The sequence below is a fragment of the Naumovozyma dairenensis genome, chromosome 4 (assembly GCF_000227115.2).
Source record: "Naumovozyma dairenensis CBS 421 chromosome 4, complete genome".
NCBI classification, from domain to species: domain Eukaryota; kingdom Fungi; phylum Ascomycota; class Saccharomycetes; order Saccharomycetales; family Saccharomycetaceae; genus Naumovozyma; species Naumovozyma dairenensis.
In genome coordinates this window covers 1,131,401-1,147,495 of record NC_016482.1, presented here as the reverse complement: position 1 = coordinate 1,147,495, position 16,095 = coordinate 1,131,401, and the positions used below count along the sequence as shown (strand labels likewise).

The window sequence follows — 16,095 nt, the reverse complement described above, 5'->3', positions numbered from 1 at the left end:
TCCAAACTGGTTTATAATGTTATATAAATTACTATTATTATTACCATTCTTCAAATTTGAACTAATATGACAATAATGAACGACGTTTCTCTTTCCGCGGATAGAATGGAGATTGATTTTTTTTTCCAGTTTCCCTTTTAGGATGCAAAGCCGTTTTAAGCCACCCAAACTCTGACAAACTCACTACAGCTGTTTCTAAACGCCAACCACCCTTCTCCGCATGGCATGCAGTGTGAAAGCCTCATTGGCACTTTTTTCTCTTATGTCTTCCTTTCCACACTATTAGAATTTTTTATTTGACAAACGAAAGAAGGAAGAATCTTTTTTTTCCGTTGCGTAGATGTAGAAAGTTAGAGACATATTTTTCTGATCTAAAATGCTATTTTTTATTACGTACTACGTAACTTTACCGGCTTTTCATTGTTAATACAGTAGTGGTGGTATATAAAGAACCAAAGTATTTTGGGACGCCTTTTTAATTTGTTGTAAACGTGTACGTTTGTACTTGAAAAGAAGTCTTTTCAATTTCAGAAAAATGTCGGATACCACTGCCATTAATAATAGTAATAAGAATAGATCTTCCACAGACATTGGTGCCCAGCCTAAATCTTTTTTAACTACAAGAGACGAACAAGAAGAAGAACAGATATTACAATTTAACGCAAACGAAGAACCTGCTCCAAAAATGCAAGGAGAAACTAATGAAAATAATAATAATAATGGAGCCCAAGATACAACAAGTAGTGGCAACATTCACTTGGGATCCTCTGGTTCGTGTACATCTTCTAGTGCCATCGATGAACCATTAGAATACGGTGGAGGTTTAAGTCAAAAGGAAACCGCCAGCTCTACTGGTTTAAATCCAGAAGAAGAACTGTCCATCCATAGAACGGCCACTATTACTTCAGCTGCAGAAACGCAAATTGCCATCAATAGAAAATTATCACATGTCTTAACTGGTGGTAACGTAGATGATGAAGAACGTATTGGTGTAGATTACTCCGGTTGTTTACCTATGGGTGGTAATAGAGATTATCCTCCAGAATTACCAGATAGAGATCAATTTGAAGTCACATTTGATGGTCCTAATGATCCATTACATCCATTCAATTGGCCTATGAAAAAGAAAGTTATATTATGTGTTGTCTTATGTTTAGATTGTATTGGTATTTCTATGGGGTCTTCAATTTTCGGTTCAGCAGTCTTGCAAATTTGTGAAATTTATGATGTTATTCAAGTTGTTGCCATCTTAGGTATTACACTTTATGTCTTAGGTTTTGCCGTTTCACCAGTTATTTATGCTCCATTATCTGAAATTTATGGTAGAAGAGGTGTCTTGGTCATATCTGCATTTGCATTCTGTATATTCCAATTTGCTGTGGCTACTGCAGAGAATCTTCAAACTATTATGATTTGTAGATTTTTCAGTGGTGTTATTGGGTCTGCTCCAATGGCAGTTGTTCCAGCTGCATTTGCTGATATGTTTGATACTAATTTAAGAGGTAAAGCTATTTGTTTATTCTCACTTTTCGTTTTCGTCGGACCAATCTTGAGTCCTGTTTTCGGTTCATATATGGCCCAACGTACTACATGGAGATGGTTAGAATATGTTGTTGGTATTTTCGCAGGTGTTGTTTTCGTTTTAATTGTGTTATTTTATGAGGAAACTCATCATCCAAGTATTTTAGTTAACAAAGCTAAACAAATGAGAAAGCAATCTAATAACTGGGGGATTCACGCAGCACATGAAAATGTGGAATTATCCATTAAAGATATTATTCAAAAAACTGTTACTAGACCAATTTTCATGTTATTCACTGAACCAATGCTATTGATTATTACCATTTATAATTCATTTGTTTATGGTATCTTATACTTATTATTGGAAGCTTATCCAATTGTCTTTGTGGAAGGTTATGGATTTATTGAGAACGGTGAATTACCATACATTGCATTAATTGTTGGTATGCTTGTTTGTTCATTTTTCATTTGGTATATGGATACTGATTATTTAAAAAGATGTGCCAAGAAAGGTGGGTTAGTTCCAGAGGCAAGATTATTGTTAATGATCTTACCTAGTATATTTTTCCCCATTGGTATTCTATGGTTCTGTTGGACAGGTAACTATCCAGAAAAGATTCATTTCATGGTTCCAACTGTTGCTGGTGGGTTTATTGGGTTTGGGTTAATTGGTATATTTTTGCCATGTTTAAATTACATCATTGAATCATATTTGTTATTAGCTGCATCAGCTGTTGCAGCAAACACGTTTTTAAGATCTGGATTTGGTGCAGTTTTCCCATTGTTTGCGGGATATATGTTCCATAATCTAGGTATCGGTTGGTCTGGTTTAGTTCTTGGTTTGTTTGCCGCTGCTATGATTCCAGTCCCATTATTGTTATACAAGTATGGTGCTGGTATCAGAAGAAAATCTAAGCTTGCATACAACGGTTAATGGAAGCAACCACGACCGAAGAATACTTACTAAAAAAATAAAAAGAAAAAAATACAACGTGTATTTACAGCTACTAATAATATTAATACATGTCATTCCGTTTTCAGCATGTTTCACAATTCGGACGACTTTACATTTATTTTTATTTCCACTTTTAATTATATAGAATACTACATTACAACTTAATATACCAAAAACCGTTTAATAATAAATACCTTAATAAAACATTAATAAAATACATTGATTAATTGATTAATTAAGAAAATATAGTACAGGCAATAAGAGAAAAACGCATATATAGGAACGTCTACTGCTGTAACATTTTACAATTTGATGAACCGGATCATTCTAGGCATTTTATCCGAAGGGAAAACCGAGTTCTCGGGGAACCAAAATTAACGAAGCTGTATATAATGATAATGAAAATGAGAATTTCGTAATACGGAGAAGTTCCATTGGTCAATGGAAGGGGTTACCCGGAAAATAACAGTAATTATTATTACCAGGGGAATTTTTGAGCCATAGTACTATTAGTGCTAATGATAATGAGAGAGAGAATACGGCGAAATATCTATTAATACTGTGCTACTACGTATATTCAAAGTTGGTGAGGATTAATAATAATAATAGTCATATTCTGGTTTAGAAGTAAACGCAGTTATTTTCTTGATTACAAAGACACTTATTTTATATATCAACTTTTCTCTATTAGATGAAATAGATTAAGAAAGGTACTTAAGTATCATTATTATACCTTTGAATCTCGTACTCATCTATTGGCTCTTCGCTTTTTTAGTTTTACACTCCGCTCGTACCAACAATAAAAAACAATAAGCAAGAGATCCTAATTTTACATTCTGAATAACGTTGAATTAAAAACTAATCATATTTCTCCGATCGTGTCTTTACCAATAGAATCATCCACAGATCACATATCTTCATCGTATAATAAAGAAATAAAAAAGATATACAAAAACATAATAATAACAAGAAGCATACATTCTAACAAATAGCTGTATAAAAGGAAAACACAAATTATGATAAACAGAGTATCCATAAACATTCGTCCTTATCCAACAAGAATCCAACTTCTTTTAAGAAGCCAAAATAGGTTATTCTGTCACTCCATAAAACTTCGAAGTAATAGAACAATTATGACCGATGTAACCAGTTCCAATAGCTCTGCTTTCAAGATGAAGTTCATACCAAATACTAATAGGGCATCATCTCCTTCATCTTCAACATCGCCTACCAACACAGGCACCGGCACAAATTCACAATTCAAATTCAAATTCATAATACCTCAAAAGAAGGCAAAGGACCCATCAGCATCAAGTTCAAGCTCAAGTTCAAGTGCGACGACTTCACCTCTATCAAAATGGTCAAGTTATTCTATGCCATCTAAGGAAGTATTAGCAGAACAAAAAAAACTAATAGATGAAAAGGAGGCAAAGGAACAGCAAAGATTAAAAGAAGCTGAAAAGATAGTCAAAACGGCAATGAAGGATACAGTTGAATTAGAAAATAACAAGAGTGCATCTACCAATAAAACCACCGTATCTGCGTCTGTAACTACAACAACAAACGAAAATGGAACTGTTAAGAAGAAGAGAAAGAGAAGAATATTAAGACCTCGTAAGGCATTCATTACATTAAGTCCAAAGGCCATTGTCCATTTAAAGGCATTGATGGATCAACCTGAACCTAAGATGATTAGAGTCGGTACAAGAAATCGTGGTTGTTCTGGAACAACCTATGACTTACAATATATTACTGAACCTGGGAAATTCGATGAAATTGTAGAACAAGATGGTATTAAAATTGTTATTGATTCAAAGGCCCTTTTCAGTGTTGTTGGAAGTGAAATGGATTGGATTGATGATAAATTGGCAGCTAAATTCGTTTTCAAAAATCCAAATTCAAAGGGAACTTGTGGTTGTGGCGAAAGTTTCATGGTTTAAATAACCGAGCCATAACGTCAGTATTATTTTATTAGCATTACTTATTTATTTATTTATTTATTTATTTATTCCTATCTTTACTCCATATTTAATTATAATTCAAAAGATATTTTATTTCAACTACCAAACCTTTTTATCAAATCATGATTCATTCATTGAACGTCTGTTCGTACACCTTAGAGTAAAAGAGCTGGCTCATTTGAATGGCAAGAATCTCTCAAGATATTTTCACTGTTTAGCTGTAATTGAAAAAAGAACAAATACTAAATACATACCTACATACATGCCTATCTCCTGATTAAACGTCTAGACTAAATTGCTATTGCTACTTTAAAATCGGCTCTTGAATGGAGAAGATAGTTAGAATACGGAGAACGTTCCTCCCTGAAAGTCCCATAACCTCAGGACGGCACAGATATACATACATACATACATACATACATACATACATACATACTTACATACTTACATACTTACATATACACATACATCTATGCATAGACTGAATAAACTCCAAATGGGCTACCACTACGTGTAGACCATTCATCACTATCCGGAAGATCTTTATCTTCTCCTTGGATCCTTCCTCATTGTCCTTGTTTTTATTATTATGATTGCCCTTATTTTCTTGGGGCGGGAATTTTCTAGAAGGACCCCGAAACGTCTACTACAAAGGTCGCAGTATGGCGATTGTAGGGGGCCCCAGATTCTTCTCGTAATTCTCTTTTAGAAATATGTCAGGTAATCAGGATTTTGGGATAGAATATTAATTACTGTTGGATATCTTAATAACGCAATTTTTTAGGGAGTTATATATAACACATATATATATGTACTTGAACATTCTCGTATTTGAGATTTCATAAGCTTGTTTCTATTACAATCATTTTCTGAATTAGATAAGAATACGTCAAAAAACAAAAGTTACATAGCCATATTCATAGACACATTATACCAAAGCAAAAAGTAGTATTATTATGAACGACGAAACACAATTCACAGAAAGAGCATTGACTATTGTCACATTAGCTCAAAAATTAGCTGAAGATCATCAACATCCACAATTACAACCAATCCATCTCTTAGCTGCATTCATTGAAACTCCAGAAGATGGTACGATTCCATACTTACAAAACTTAGTGGAAAAGGCAAGATACGATTATGATCTTTTCAAAAAAGTAGTCAACAGGACTTTAGTACGTATCCCACAACAAAATCCAGCACCACAACAAATTACTCCAAGTTATGCATTAGGTAAAGTATTACAAGATGCGGCTAAGATTCAAAAACAACAAAAGGATTCATTCATAGCACAGGATCATTTATTATTCGCTTTGTTTAATGATTCATCTATACAAACTGTGTTCAAAGAATCTCAAATTGATGTGGAAGCTATTAAACAACAAGCTTTGGTGTTAAGAGGTAATCAAAAGATTGATTCTCGTGGTGCTGATACTAATACACCATTGGAATATTTGAATAAATATGCCATTGATATGACTGAACAAGCTAGAGAGGGGAAATTAGATCCTGTCATTGGTAGAGAAGAAGAAATTAGAAACACTATTAGAGTTCTAGCAAGAAGAATTAAATCAAATCCTTGTTTGATTGGTGAACCTGGTGTCGGTAAGAGTGCTATCATTGAAGGTGTCGCCCAAAGAATTATAGATGATGATGTCCCCACTTTATTACAAAATGCAAAACTGTTCAGTTTGGATTTAGCAGCTTTGACAGCTGGTGCTAAATATAAAGGTGATTTTGAAGAAAGGTTTAAAGGTGTCTTAAAGGAAGTAGAAGAATCTAAAGTGTTGATCATTTTATTCATTGATGAAATTCATATGTTGATGGGTAATGGTAAAGATGATGCTGCTAACATTTTGAAACCTGCTTTATCAAGGGGTCAATTAAAAGTTATTGGTGCTACTACAAATAATGAATATAGATCTATTGTTGAAAAAGATGGTGCATTTGAAAGAAGATTCCAAAAGATTGAAGTTTCTGAACCAACTTTAAGAGAAACAGTGGCTATCTTAAGAGGTTTACAACCTAAATATGAAATCCATCATGGTGTTAGGATTTTGGATAGTGCATTGGTTACGGCTGCTCAATTGGCTAAACGTTATTTACCTTATAGAAGATTACCAGATTCTGCATTAGATTTAGTTGATATTTCTTGTGCAGGTGTTGCTGTGGCTAGAGATTCTAAACCAGAAGAATTAGATTCAAAAGAGCGACAATTACAATTAATTGAAGTGGAAATTAAAGCTTTGGAAAGAGATGAAGATGCAGATTCCACTACCAAGGACAGATTAAAGCAAGCTAGACAAAAGGAAGCTTCTATAAGAGAAGAATTGGAACCTTTAAGACAACGTTACAACGAGGAAAGACATGGTCATGAAGAATTGACTAAAGCTAAGAAGAAATTAGATGAATTGGAAAACAAAGCATTAGAAGCTGAACGTAGACAAGATACTGCTACTGCTGCAGATTTGAGATATTTTGCAATTCCTGGTGTTAAAGAGCAAATTGCCAAGTTTGAAAATCAAGTCGCTGAAGAAGAGAAACGTGCTGGTGCTAATTCTATGATTCAAAATGTTGTTGATTCTGATACCATTTCTGAAACCGCAGCAAGATTAACTGGTATCCCAGTGAAGAAATTAACTGAATCTGAAAATGAAAAATTGATTCATATGGAAAATGATCTTTCATCACAAGTTGTTGGTCAAATGGAAGCTATTAAAGCTGTTTCCAATGCTGTTAGATTATCAAGATCAGGGTTATCTAATCCAAGACAACCTGCATCATTCTTATTCTTAGGTCTTTCAGGTTCAGGTAAAACTGAATTAGCTAAAAAGATTGCTGGATTTTTGTTTAATGATGAAGATATGATGATTAGAGTCGATTGTTCAGAATTGGGTGAGAAATACTCAGTCTCTAAATTGTTAGGTACATCAGCAGGTTATGTTGGGTATGATGAAGGTGGGTTTTTAACAAATCAATTACAGTATAAACCTTATTCGGTATTATTATTTGATGAAGTGGAAAAGGCTCATCCTGATGTCTTGACAGTTATGTTACAAATGTTAGATGATGGTAGAATTACATCTGGTCAAGGTAAAACTATTGATTGTTCCAATTGTATTATTATTATGACTTCTAATTTAGGTGCACAATATATTAATAATCAAAAGGGATCTAAGATTCAAGATGCTACAAAGGAGCTAGTTATGGGAGCTGTTAAGAATCATTTCAGACCTGAATTTTTGAATAGAATTTCCAGTATTGTTGTTTTCAATAAATTATCTAGAAAGGCAATTCATAAGATTGTTGATATTAGAATTAAAGAATTAGAGGCAAGGTTTGAAGCTAATGATAGACATTATAAATTGAATGTTTCCCCAGAGGCCAAAGATTTCTTAGCTAAATTTGGTTATTCAGATGATATGGGTGCTCGTCCATTGAACAGATTGATTCAAAATGAAATTTTAAATAAACTAGCAGTTAGAATTCTTAGAAAGGAGGTCCTTGATAAAGAGGCCGTCAATATTGTATTGAGAGTTGGTAAATCCGGTGCTGATGACAGTACTGGTGAAGGTGAATCATTAGATGTGTTACCAAATCATGAAGGTACAGGTGTTGTCAATTCATATGATGATATGGATGTTGATGAAGACGACGATGATCTTGAATTGGATTAACTAGATCCGATCAAAGATTGTACGTACCAGGCACTACCTAAAATTAAATAAGCATATATACATGTACATAATTATTTGTTTTTAATATAAGATACAGTTTACTTTTTTCATTAAATAGCGGAGATGGAATATTTAGGAATTACTGACCGGGGGGTATGTCAGTTGAGCGACGTCACAGACGCGCCCCTCTCCTATCCGACTCGAATCGAGCCTATTCGGGAAATCTCAATCTGCAAGTCCGAATCATGGCATTTATGATTTGTCGCGGTGCGTCTGAGTTTCTGGAGTGCTCCCCACAAGACATATGGTGTTCAGGGACTGCGGGTATGCAAAAAGAACCGGAGATCAAACATAATTAGAAACAGAGTTATAGGCGCCAACGACTGCATGCAGACAGTAGGTTACCGTCATCTTGGGGCAGTAAGAGGAATCTTTCCGCCTGTTTCTGGCCCCACCTCTGTAACATTCCCTTTGTTTCTTTCCATTCGACCAGAGTCCCTGGAGAGTTGGGAATCTGTGGCATGGGATCCCCAGCAGCCGGAGTACGTTGTACGTTGTCAATAGTGCCGGAACCCACTAGGGGAGGGAAACCAGAAGGGTGCATCCATTTATCGAGTCTTGTCACACACACAGACACACATTCCCACCAGTCATTGGATATAGAGCACTTGTGTGTGTGTGTGTGTGTGTGTTGTTTTACGGTACTATGAGATATGCTATACTATTCTATGTGGTGGTATCCTATGAAGGGGTACGTACACAGACTGTGTACACACAATGGTAGATTCCCCAATATTTGCCACCGAGAACTAGCCTCTCCGTACTATAACGAACTATAAAAGCACAAAAGATCTCCAGATCTGCACGATAGATGATAACTCTTCTCCTTCTTCTTGATCTTGATCTTGTTTCCTTGTACTTTTGTGTCTAAAAAACAGTAACGATCAGTGGTCATATATATTTCCTACTTTTTACTCTCTCTATATCCTAGAAACCTAGTTCGACTTATTTTACACCGACAAGTCAAACCAACTACTTAACCGCCTAACTATTTTTTCTGTCTACCTATCGATAGCTTTGTTAATAACAGACGAATACAATTACTATACGGCAAGTTCAACTCTCAATTGACTATCTTCCAGGAAATTTTTGATCAAGAAGGAAAAAAATTTAGATTTTCTCTTTTTCTAGTTGCATCATAGTACATTCAGCTCATAGATACTACACTAAAAGGGTTCTACCAAAGAGTTCAACACTTTTACAAACTATTTTATACATACCATTCCATTTTCAGTCATAATAAATAAGGCAAAATAAGGATGGTTACTAGATATACGAAACACGGTTCGGAACCAATCACTGAAAGTTTGATGAGTCAATTGAAGATCCATGATCATGATTTAAATGATAGTTTATCTGATGGTAACTCAGTAGACATTTCTACCGATGATGAAACATCTGGAAATGAATCTGAAAATGACACAGAGGAATACTCTAATTTAGAAGCTGATGAAGATGACAATGAAAGCGAAGAAGACAATGATAGTCAAGAAAACAATGATAGTCAAGAAAACAATGATAGCATTGAAGAGGAGGGAGAAGAGAATGAGAAAGAGAACGAGAAAGAGAAAGAAAATTCCCCCTGCAATGAATACTAAACCATTCAGGGGAAGACCATCTTCTTGTGTCTTTGTGGCAAGTCTAACGTCTACCTTGACCGACGATGAATTATGTGTTTCCGTTACAGATTATTTTAAGAAATTTGGTGAAATTGTTAGAGTGAAAGTTTTGCGCGATCAAGCAAATAGACCGTACGCTTTCGTTCAATACACTAACGATAAAGACGCAAATAACGCTTTGAAGACTGCTCATGGTTCTTTATTAAATGGTAGAAGACTACGTTGTGAACCTGCAAGAGTTAATCGTACTTTATTCATCACTCATGATTCTCCAATCTCAAAAATGGAAATTGAATCCATTTGTAATAAATTCGGTGAATTAGATCAATTGGTACCAAAAAGAGATGATACTCAGTTTACAAGAAGATTCTCATATCCTGTCTCGGATGCTTGTTCATGGTTTGCTCAATTTACATTCAGAGATGATGCTATTAGAGCCTTTGCTAATTTGAAAAGTGACTCCGCATGGAACGTTCAATGGGCTCAAAATATTAGAGTACCACATTTCTTTAATCTATTATCTAAAAACAATGAAGGACAAGACTCTAATTCAAATGCTAGCCCATCTATTAGTTCAACCATTGTTGATACTCAAAATGACTATAAAAACAATAGTAACTTATCACAGGGAGAGGAAGAAATGATCACAATCGACAAAAAATCAATATTTGTCGGTCAATTACCTCAAGAAACAACTAAGGAAGATTTGGAAACTCACTTTTGGAAACATGGTAAAATCCTCGATTTAAATTTAATTCATAAACCAACCAATGTTTTCGCTTTCATTCAATACGAAAGTGAAAAATCCGCTGCTGCTGCTTTAGAAACTGAAAATCATTCAATTTTTATTTCGAAAACAATTCATGTACAATACAAAGAAATCGGTGGGATTCATAATAAAAAACATTTGAAAAAAAATAGCTTTTTCGGTTATAAACCAAATACATTCTCCGGACCTCAACTAAATTTGGCTCCTCCTCCAATCAGTATGTACAGAAGAAATTCAATCGATGTACCACCACTATCTATGTCTTATATGCCACCTCCACCACCATTGGCAGAATTTGAAATGAATAGTTATATCCCTTATGGTATGAACACCATCCCAACTGCAAGAAGAAAATCATTACCTTCTTGGAGATCAAATAAAATGGATGAATCCACAGATGTTAACTCAACAATTACAAACGATGCAACAATTGATGATAAATCTGATGTATCGGACGCCGTTACTACAAATGCTATCGGTTCAACAACTACATATGACAATTCAGCTGAAGCAAGTTTAAATATAAACGAGAATGGCGACAGGAGTACCACTATTAATACTAGTAATAATAACTATACAACGAACACTATGTCAAAGAAATATCCTAGGAGAGGAAATCAAAACTTTGGTGAGCCTGTCAAACCTTATTATTACCAACCATACTATTATCACCATCCAATGCCGTATCCTATGGCTCCAGGACATACACCTCAAAACTCTGCGGGAACTATGCCTTATATGATGTTATATTCAATGCCACCTATACCTCCACCAAATATACGTGGTGCTACTATACCTCCTACCAGCGATAAGACACATATTTTTCCAGCAAATGTACGTACTAAACCAAGAGTTATGCCAGATTTTCAACCATCTGAAATGTATGAAAACCAAATTGATAGATTACCTAAAAAGAAAGGACCGGAATGTTTAAATTACTAGTGGTGATAAACTGTAAGTATATATATATATTCGTGGTCAGTCTTATCCAACACAAAAGCATTAAAAAGATACCGCATTCCCTTCTAGAAAGAAAAATAATATTCCGATGATACTAATTTTTAATAATATACTTTGCTATCCATTTTACCTCATGTTCTCTTGCTGAAATCATAGCATTCCTGCAAATATAGAAAGGAAAAAAAATATATATATATATATATTAAAGTCTATATTGTGATACTGTCGATAAATTTTAATTTTTTTTTTGTAAGTATAATCTGCATTTATATTCTAAAAATTATTTAAATTAAAGATAATTCTGAAGGATATATATTACAACTATTATAACTATTCAGTTTATATGATATAAGGTAAAAACAAACAATATTCATTATTTCAAACAGACATGTGGAATTACGATTGAATATTGTAATATAATAGGAACTATACCGCGATACAAAGTGTTCTAATTCGATAGTATATTTATTACTTGAATATTTTCTTATTTAAACATATTTAAAAGAAGACGGACTTTTAATATATCCTCTAAAAGTTCCTCTTGTTATATATCCATGAATTATTCATTTCCGTTGCTCTCGACCGGCTCTGCCGCCACGTCTCGTACACTAATAACCCGTACGAAAACTCTCCATCTCTTTTCTTTTCTTCTCGTTCTTCTAATGTTTGTCTATGTATAATATTCTATTCTGTTTCTCATGCTTTATCCACTTGTGTAATGCGACGCCTCTGTCGTCTATTCAGCCCACAATCCAAGCAGCTTCTCTTATGTGTCGTTTTTTATTATCGGTCATAAAAATATATCACAAATATTACGTCTGCCGATAATAGCCTTTGTAGTCTAATTTTTATTACTATAAAGAGAAGTAGTTCGAGAAAAAAAAGAGAATAATTGCCATCTCCTAGAATCGAACCAGGGTTTCATCGGCCACAACGATGTGTACTAACCACTATACTAAGATGGCAAATTTTTTCCGAGTTTTGAAATTTTACTGTTCCTTTTATTTATGAACAAAAGGCTTGACACTAAAGAGTTTAGTGCTCGAACAATATTCAAGGTAAAGGTACTATTAATATTCTATGGTAATATTCGAAGCATATTGCTTTTTAGGGAATATAACATATTAAACCATATATTGGATGCAGATTAGACTGCAGGACCTGACCTTATAGGTAGATTCGTTGCAGAATTGCTCCTCCCCGTCCTAGGACAGGAGAGTAATATATATTATACACTTTACATATGGAATAAAAATTTTCTTATATAGAAAACATATATCGTGTTGTACGAAACCACGTGTCTGTACACTATGTGCCAGATACATTATAATTCCGACAGGTAAAGGTCTAGACATCCAGTTTGGTACAACGTCGTCTATAACAGAACACGAACTGATTACCAAATATGGAAGGAACGCGATTGATTAATACCAAATTATACAATTAATACATTTGCCAACGATAAATTTATGATCTCGTACTATCTATTCCCCCATCGACAAGAATATAAATAGTCCATAACTCGAAGTATCGATTCGTATTTCTCCTGTTATTATTTTTATAGTATTATTTTATTTACTATTTAATTTTAATAAACCGAACTCTTTTACATAAATTAAAACGAGGATATTGAATTACTCTTATTATACTTCATATTTAGCGCTAACCCTAATCCTAAATGGAACCTTACAACTATAATATAACAGGATTAACTGGGAAACGTGTTTCCAAGCCCTGCGGTAGCTCCAGAGCAAGCGGGTCTCTCTGCTCGTTTACCTGAGAATTATTAATTTGATCTTGAATTACTTTGAGTAGTCATGAGTGATCTACAGTGTCAGTGTTTTTTGTTCATGTCATTCTGTTGTTAATTATTTAGCGGTTACTTATTAGTGGATATGTTGGTCCACTATGTGTATGTGTCGTTATGTACTTAAATATTGAGTGGTATCCTTTCTAATCTTCTAATTTAGTACGTATATGTCCATATGTATAGTTCACACTGCAGTTCATTGGGTTGATCCTGACTACATATTGTTCCTTACACACCTTGAACATCTTGAGGAGTTTTTTCTCATTATAAGGTTATTGTTAATCAACTTTACCCTTTTATTTCATAATTCTTTTCTACTGAAACGAGAAATGAAACATTCGAATAAGTTGTCAGAATTTATTTACATTTCCGACAGAGTAAATATTTCCTAAAGGAATTTCAAAAGTTAAGAATTCTAACTATTGTCCAAATGTAAAATAAACAAATTTAGAAACATAAAGCATTTAGAAGCATATCATCACTTAAAAGAGTAGAAAGCTTCTTTCCTGATAAGAGCCCAACACTCTAAAATATGAATTTGTTAAGAGTAATTCCCCACTTCAAAGTATTCTTGATTCATTACGTAAGTAATATATAGTATAATTAATATAACAGATTAACAGTATAATAGATACCCAAAGGGTCCAGTAGTCAAAGACGTCCCAACATGGTTGCTTATATACGTTAGCATATGACATAGTGTAATAATGATAACAGAAACGGTAATTGGAAGTTGCAAACCCTTTTACCACTCAATAGATTAAAGTTAAGATCTCTGAAAAAGATAAAGTTACTTATTGTCACTATGAAAGGCATTAATCTATCTACCTCCCAAAGATATTGCTTTCCAATAAATATTTACTTCGAAGAACCTCATCTTTGAATACTCTTATTATATACTCTTTACTAGGTAATGTGATAATATGTACGCTGCTGTTAAACAGCCATAAGCCCCTCTTTACTGCAAGTGAAAGGAAAAGAACAGATCTCTTCTCGGCAACTCCATTCAATATTAAAGTGAAGAAGAATGGTACACAATATCTTAGGGCCAAGAAGCAGCAGTTCCCATCAATCCTGTATTAGTTTATGTATTAGGTTCCATTCTAGATGAAGCTTGTATTAATTATGAAATGTAATAAAAGTAGTTTAATATTCTCGTTCTAATATATGAAAAAGGGTTCGGTCTTTTGGAAGTAAACAAAATATAAAAATAAAAACAGGAGAACTACGAATCGATAATTCGAGTTATGGACTATTTATATTCGTATCGAAGGTAGAATAGGTAAGACTATATCATGATTATATCGTGGCAAATGAAACTGATTGATCAATTTACATTCCTCAATCGCGTAGCGTAGTGCCGGTACTCACTCACTCGCGTTCCTTCCATATTTAGTAATTAGTTCGTGTCTGTGATAGAAGACGTTGTACCAGACTTGACACCTACACTCTTATCGTCTAATATTACAATTATCTATCTTATAATATTATTTGAGCAAAAGGTATCTCATTTGCCCCTTCTGCTTGGTTCTAGAGTCTGGAGATGTAATATTTGTGATATATTTTTATGACCGATAATAAAAAACGACACATAAGAGAAGATGCTTGGATTGTGGGCTGAATAGACGACAGAGGCGTTGCAATACACAAGTGGATAAAGCATGAGAGACAGAATAGAATATTATACTTAGAGAAACATTAGAAGAACGAGAAGAAAAGAAAAGAGATGAAAAGTTTTCGTACGGGTTATTAGTGTACGAGACGTGGCAGCAGAGCCGGTCGAGAGCAACGGAATTGAATAACTCATGGATATATAATAAGAGGAACTTTTAGAGGATATATCTAAAAGTCCGTCTTCTTTTAAATATGTTTAAATAAAAAAATAATCAAGTAATAAATATACTATCAATTTAGAACACTTTGTGTCACGGTATAATTCCTATTATATTACATTAAAAAAATAAAAAAAAAATATGCGAATTGTGTGGATCGAACACACGACCTCCAGATTTCTAGTGACTGAAGTTTATCTTCAGTCTGGCGCTCTCCCAACTGAGCTAAATCCGCCTTATTTTACATCTTGTAATACAGGAAATAGGTACAAGGAACTCAATGAATAATCTAGCATCCACGAACTGTAAAATATGATTTGGATATAGTTTTGAATCTTGATTTTCTGACGAGAAGACTATAAGATTCTTATGAAATGTATGATTTTTGTTGCCCTCTTCTTATATAGTATAAAATGATAACTAATAAAAGATATAAAGTAACGACTGAAACGTTTCTAATTCCAGCTCGACCCTTAGTCCTTTTATATCTTTCAAAATTATTTTATCTAATCGCTTGCCCGTCATAGTTAGCTTAGATAATCAACGAGCTTATTTAATCATATTTCGTTCTGGAACATTTGATAATTTGGGGATCATATTGTATCATAGACGTACTCCTTAATCTTGTGTTACTCCTTATGTTATTCTGTTTCATTGTAATGCACTGTGTTACTAGAATAGGAGTAGGATAAAGATTGGATAGGACAATAATAGAATGGTAATAGAATGTGAATAGGGATAGGATAGAAATACAGGAGATAAAGTAAAGTTAGTAGTATCTTACTTACATTAGCTCCTAATTAGTTTCTCCACATAATTACGGCTTATGATAATGATGATAAAGTAATAACTTGGTAAGTCAAATAAATTCTAGAAGTTCATATAATGTCTCGTTGAAGTCATGCATGCATAAAACAAAATTCGTAATCAT

General features: G+C 33.8%; 4 protein-coding genes and 2 non-coding genes across 6 annotated transcripts; 4 read left to right on the top strand and 2 right to left on the bottom strand.

Moving 5' to 3' along the window:
* Positions 1 to 535: 535 nt before the first annotated feature.
* On the top strand, positions 536 to 2,455 carry TPO1 (polyamine transporter TPO1; the record flags this gene model as incomplete). Its single annotated transcript, XM_003669992.1, has 1 exon — positions 536 to 2,455. One exon carries the CDS (start codon positions 536 to 538, stop codon positions 2,453 to 2,455), a length of 1,920 nt encoding a protein of 639 aa, XP_003670040.1.
* Positions 2,456 to 3,492: 1,037 nt separating this feature from the next.
* Positions 3,493 to 4,416, top strand: ISA1 (Fe-binding Fe/S cluster assembly protein ISA1; the record flags this gene model as incomplete). Its single annotated transcript, XM_003669991.1, has 1 exon — positions 3,493 to 4,416. One exon carries the CDS (start codon positions 3,493 to 3,495, stop codon positions 4,414 to 4,416), a length of 924 nt encoding a protein of 307 aa, XP_003670039.1.
* A 977-nt stretch (positions 4,417 to 5,393) lies between these two features.
* On the top strand, positions 5,394 to 8,114 carry HSP104 (chaperone ATPase HSP104; the record flags this gene model as incomplete). Its single annotated transcript, XM_003669990.1, has 1 exon — positions 5,394 to 8,114. The coding sequence occupies one exon, from the start codon at positions 5,394 to 5,396 to the stop codon at positions 8,112 to 8,114; it is 2,721 nt and encodes a 906-aa protein (XP_003670038.1).
* A 1,509-nt stretch (positions 8,115 to 9,623) lies between these two features.
* RIM4 (Rim4p) lies at positions 9,624 to 11,504 on the top strand (the record flags this gene model as incomplete). Its single annotated transcript, XM_003669989.1, has 1 exon — positions 9,624 to 11,504. The coding sequence occupies one exon, from the start codon at positions 9,624 to 9,626 to the stop codon at positions 11,502 to 11,504; it is 1,881 nt and encodes a 626-aa protein (XP_003670037.1).
* Positions 11,505 to 12,415: 911 nt separating this feature from the next.
* Positions 12,416 to 12,487, bottom strand: NDAI0Dtrna2H. The gene has a single exon. It is a non-coding gene; the product is annotated as a tRNA-His (tRNA).
* A 2,819-nt stretch (positions 12,488 to 15,306) lies between these two features.
* Positions 15,307 to 15,399, bottom strand: NDAI0Dtrna4F. The gene is given in 2 exon segments: positions 15,307 to 15,343; positions 15,362 to 15,399. It is a non-coding gene; the product is annotated as a tRNA-Phe (tRNA).
* Positions 15,400 to 16,095: the final 696 nt, after the last annotated feature.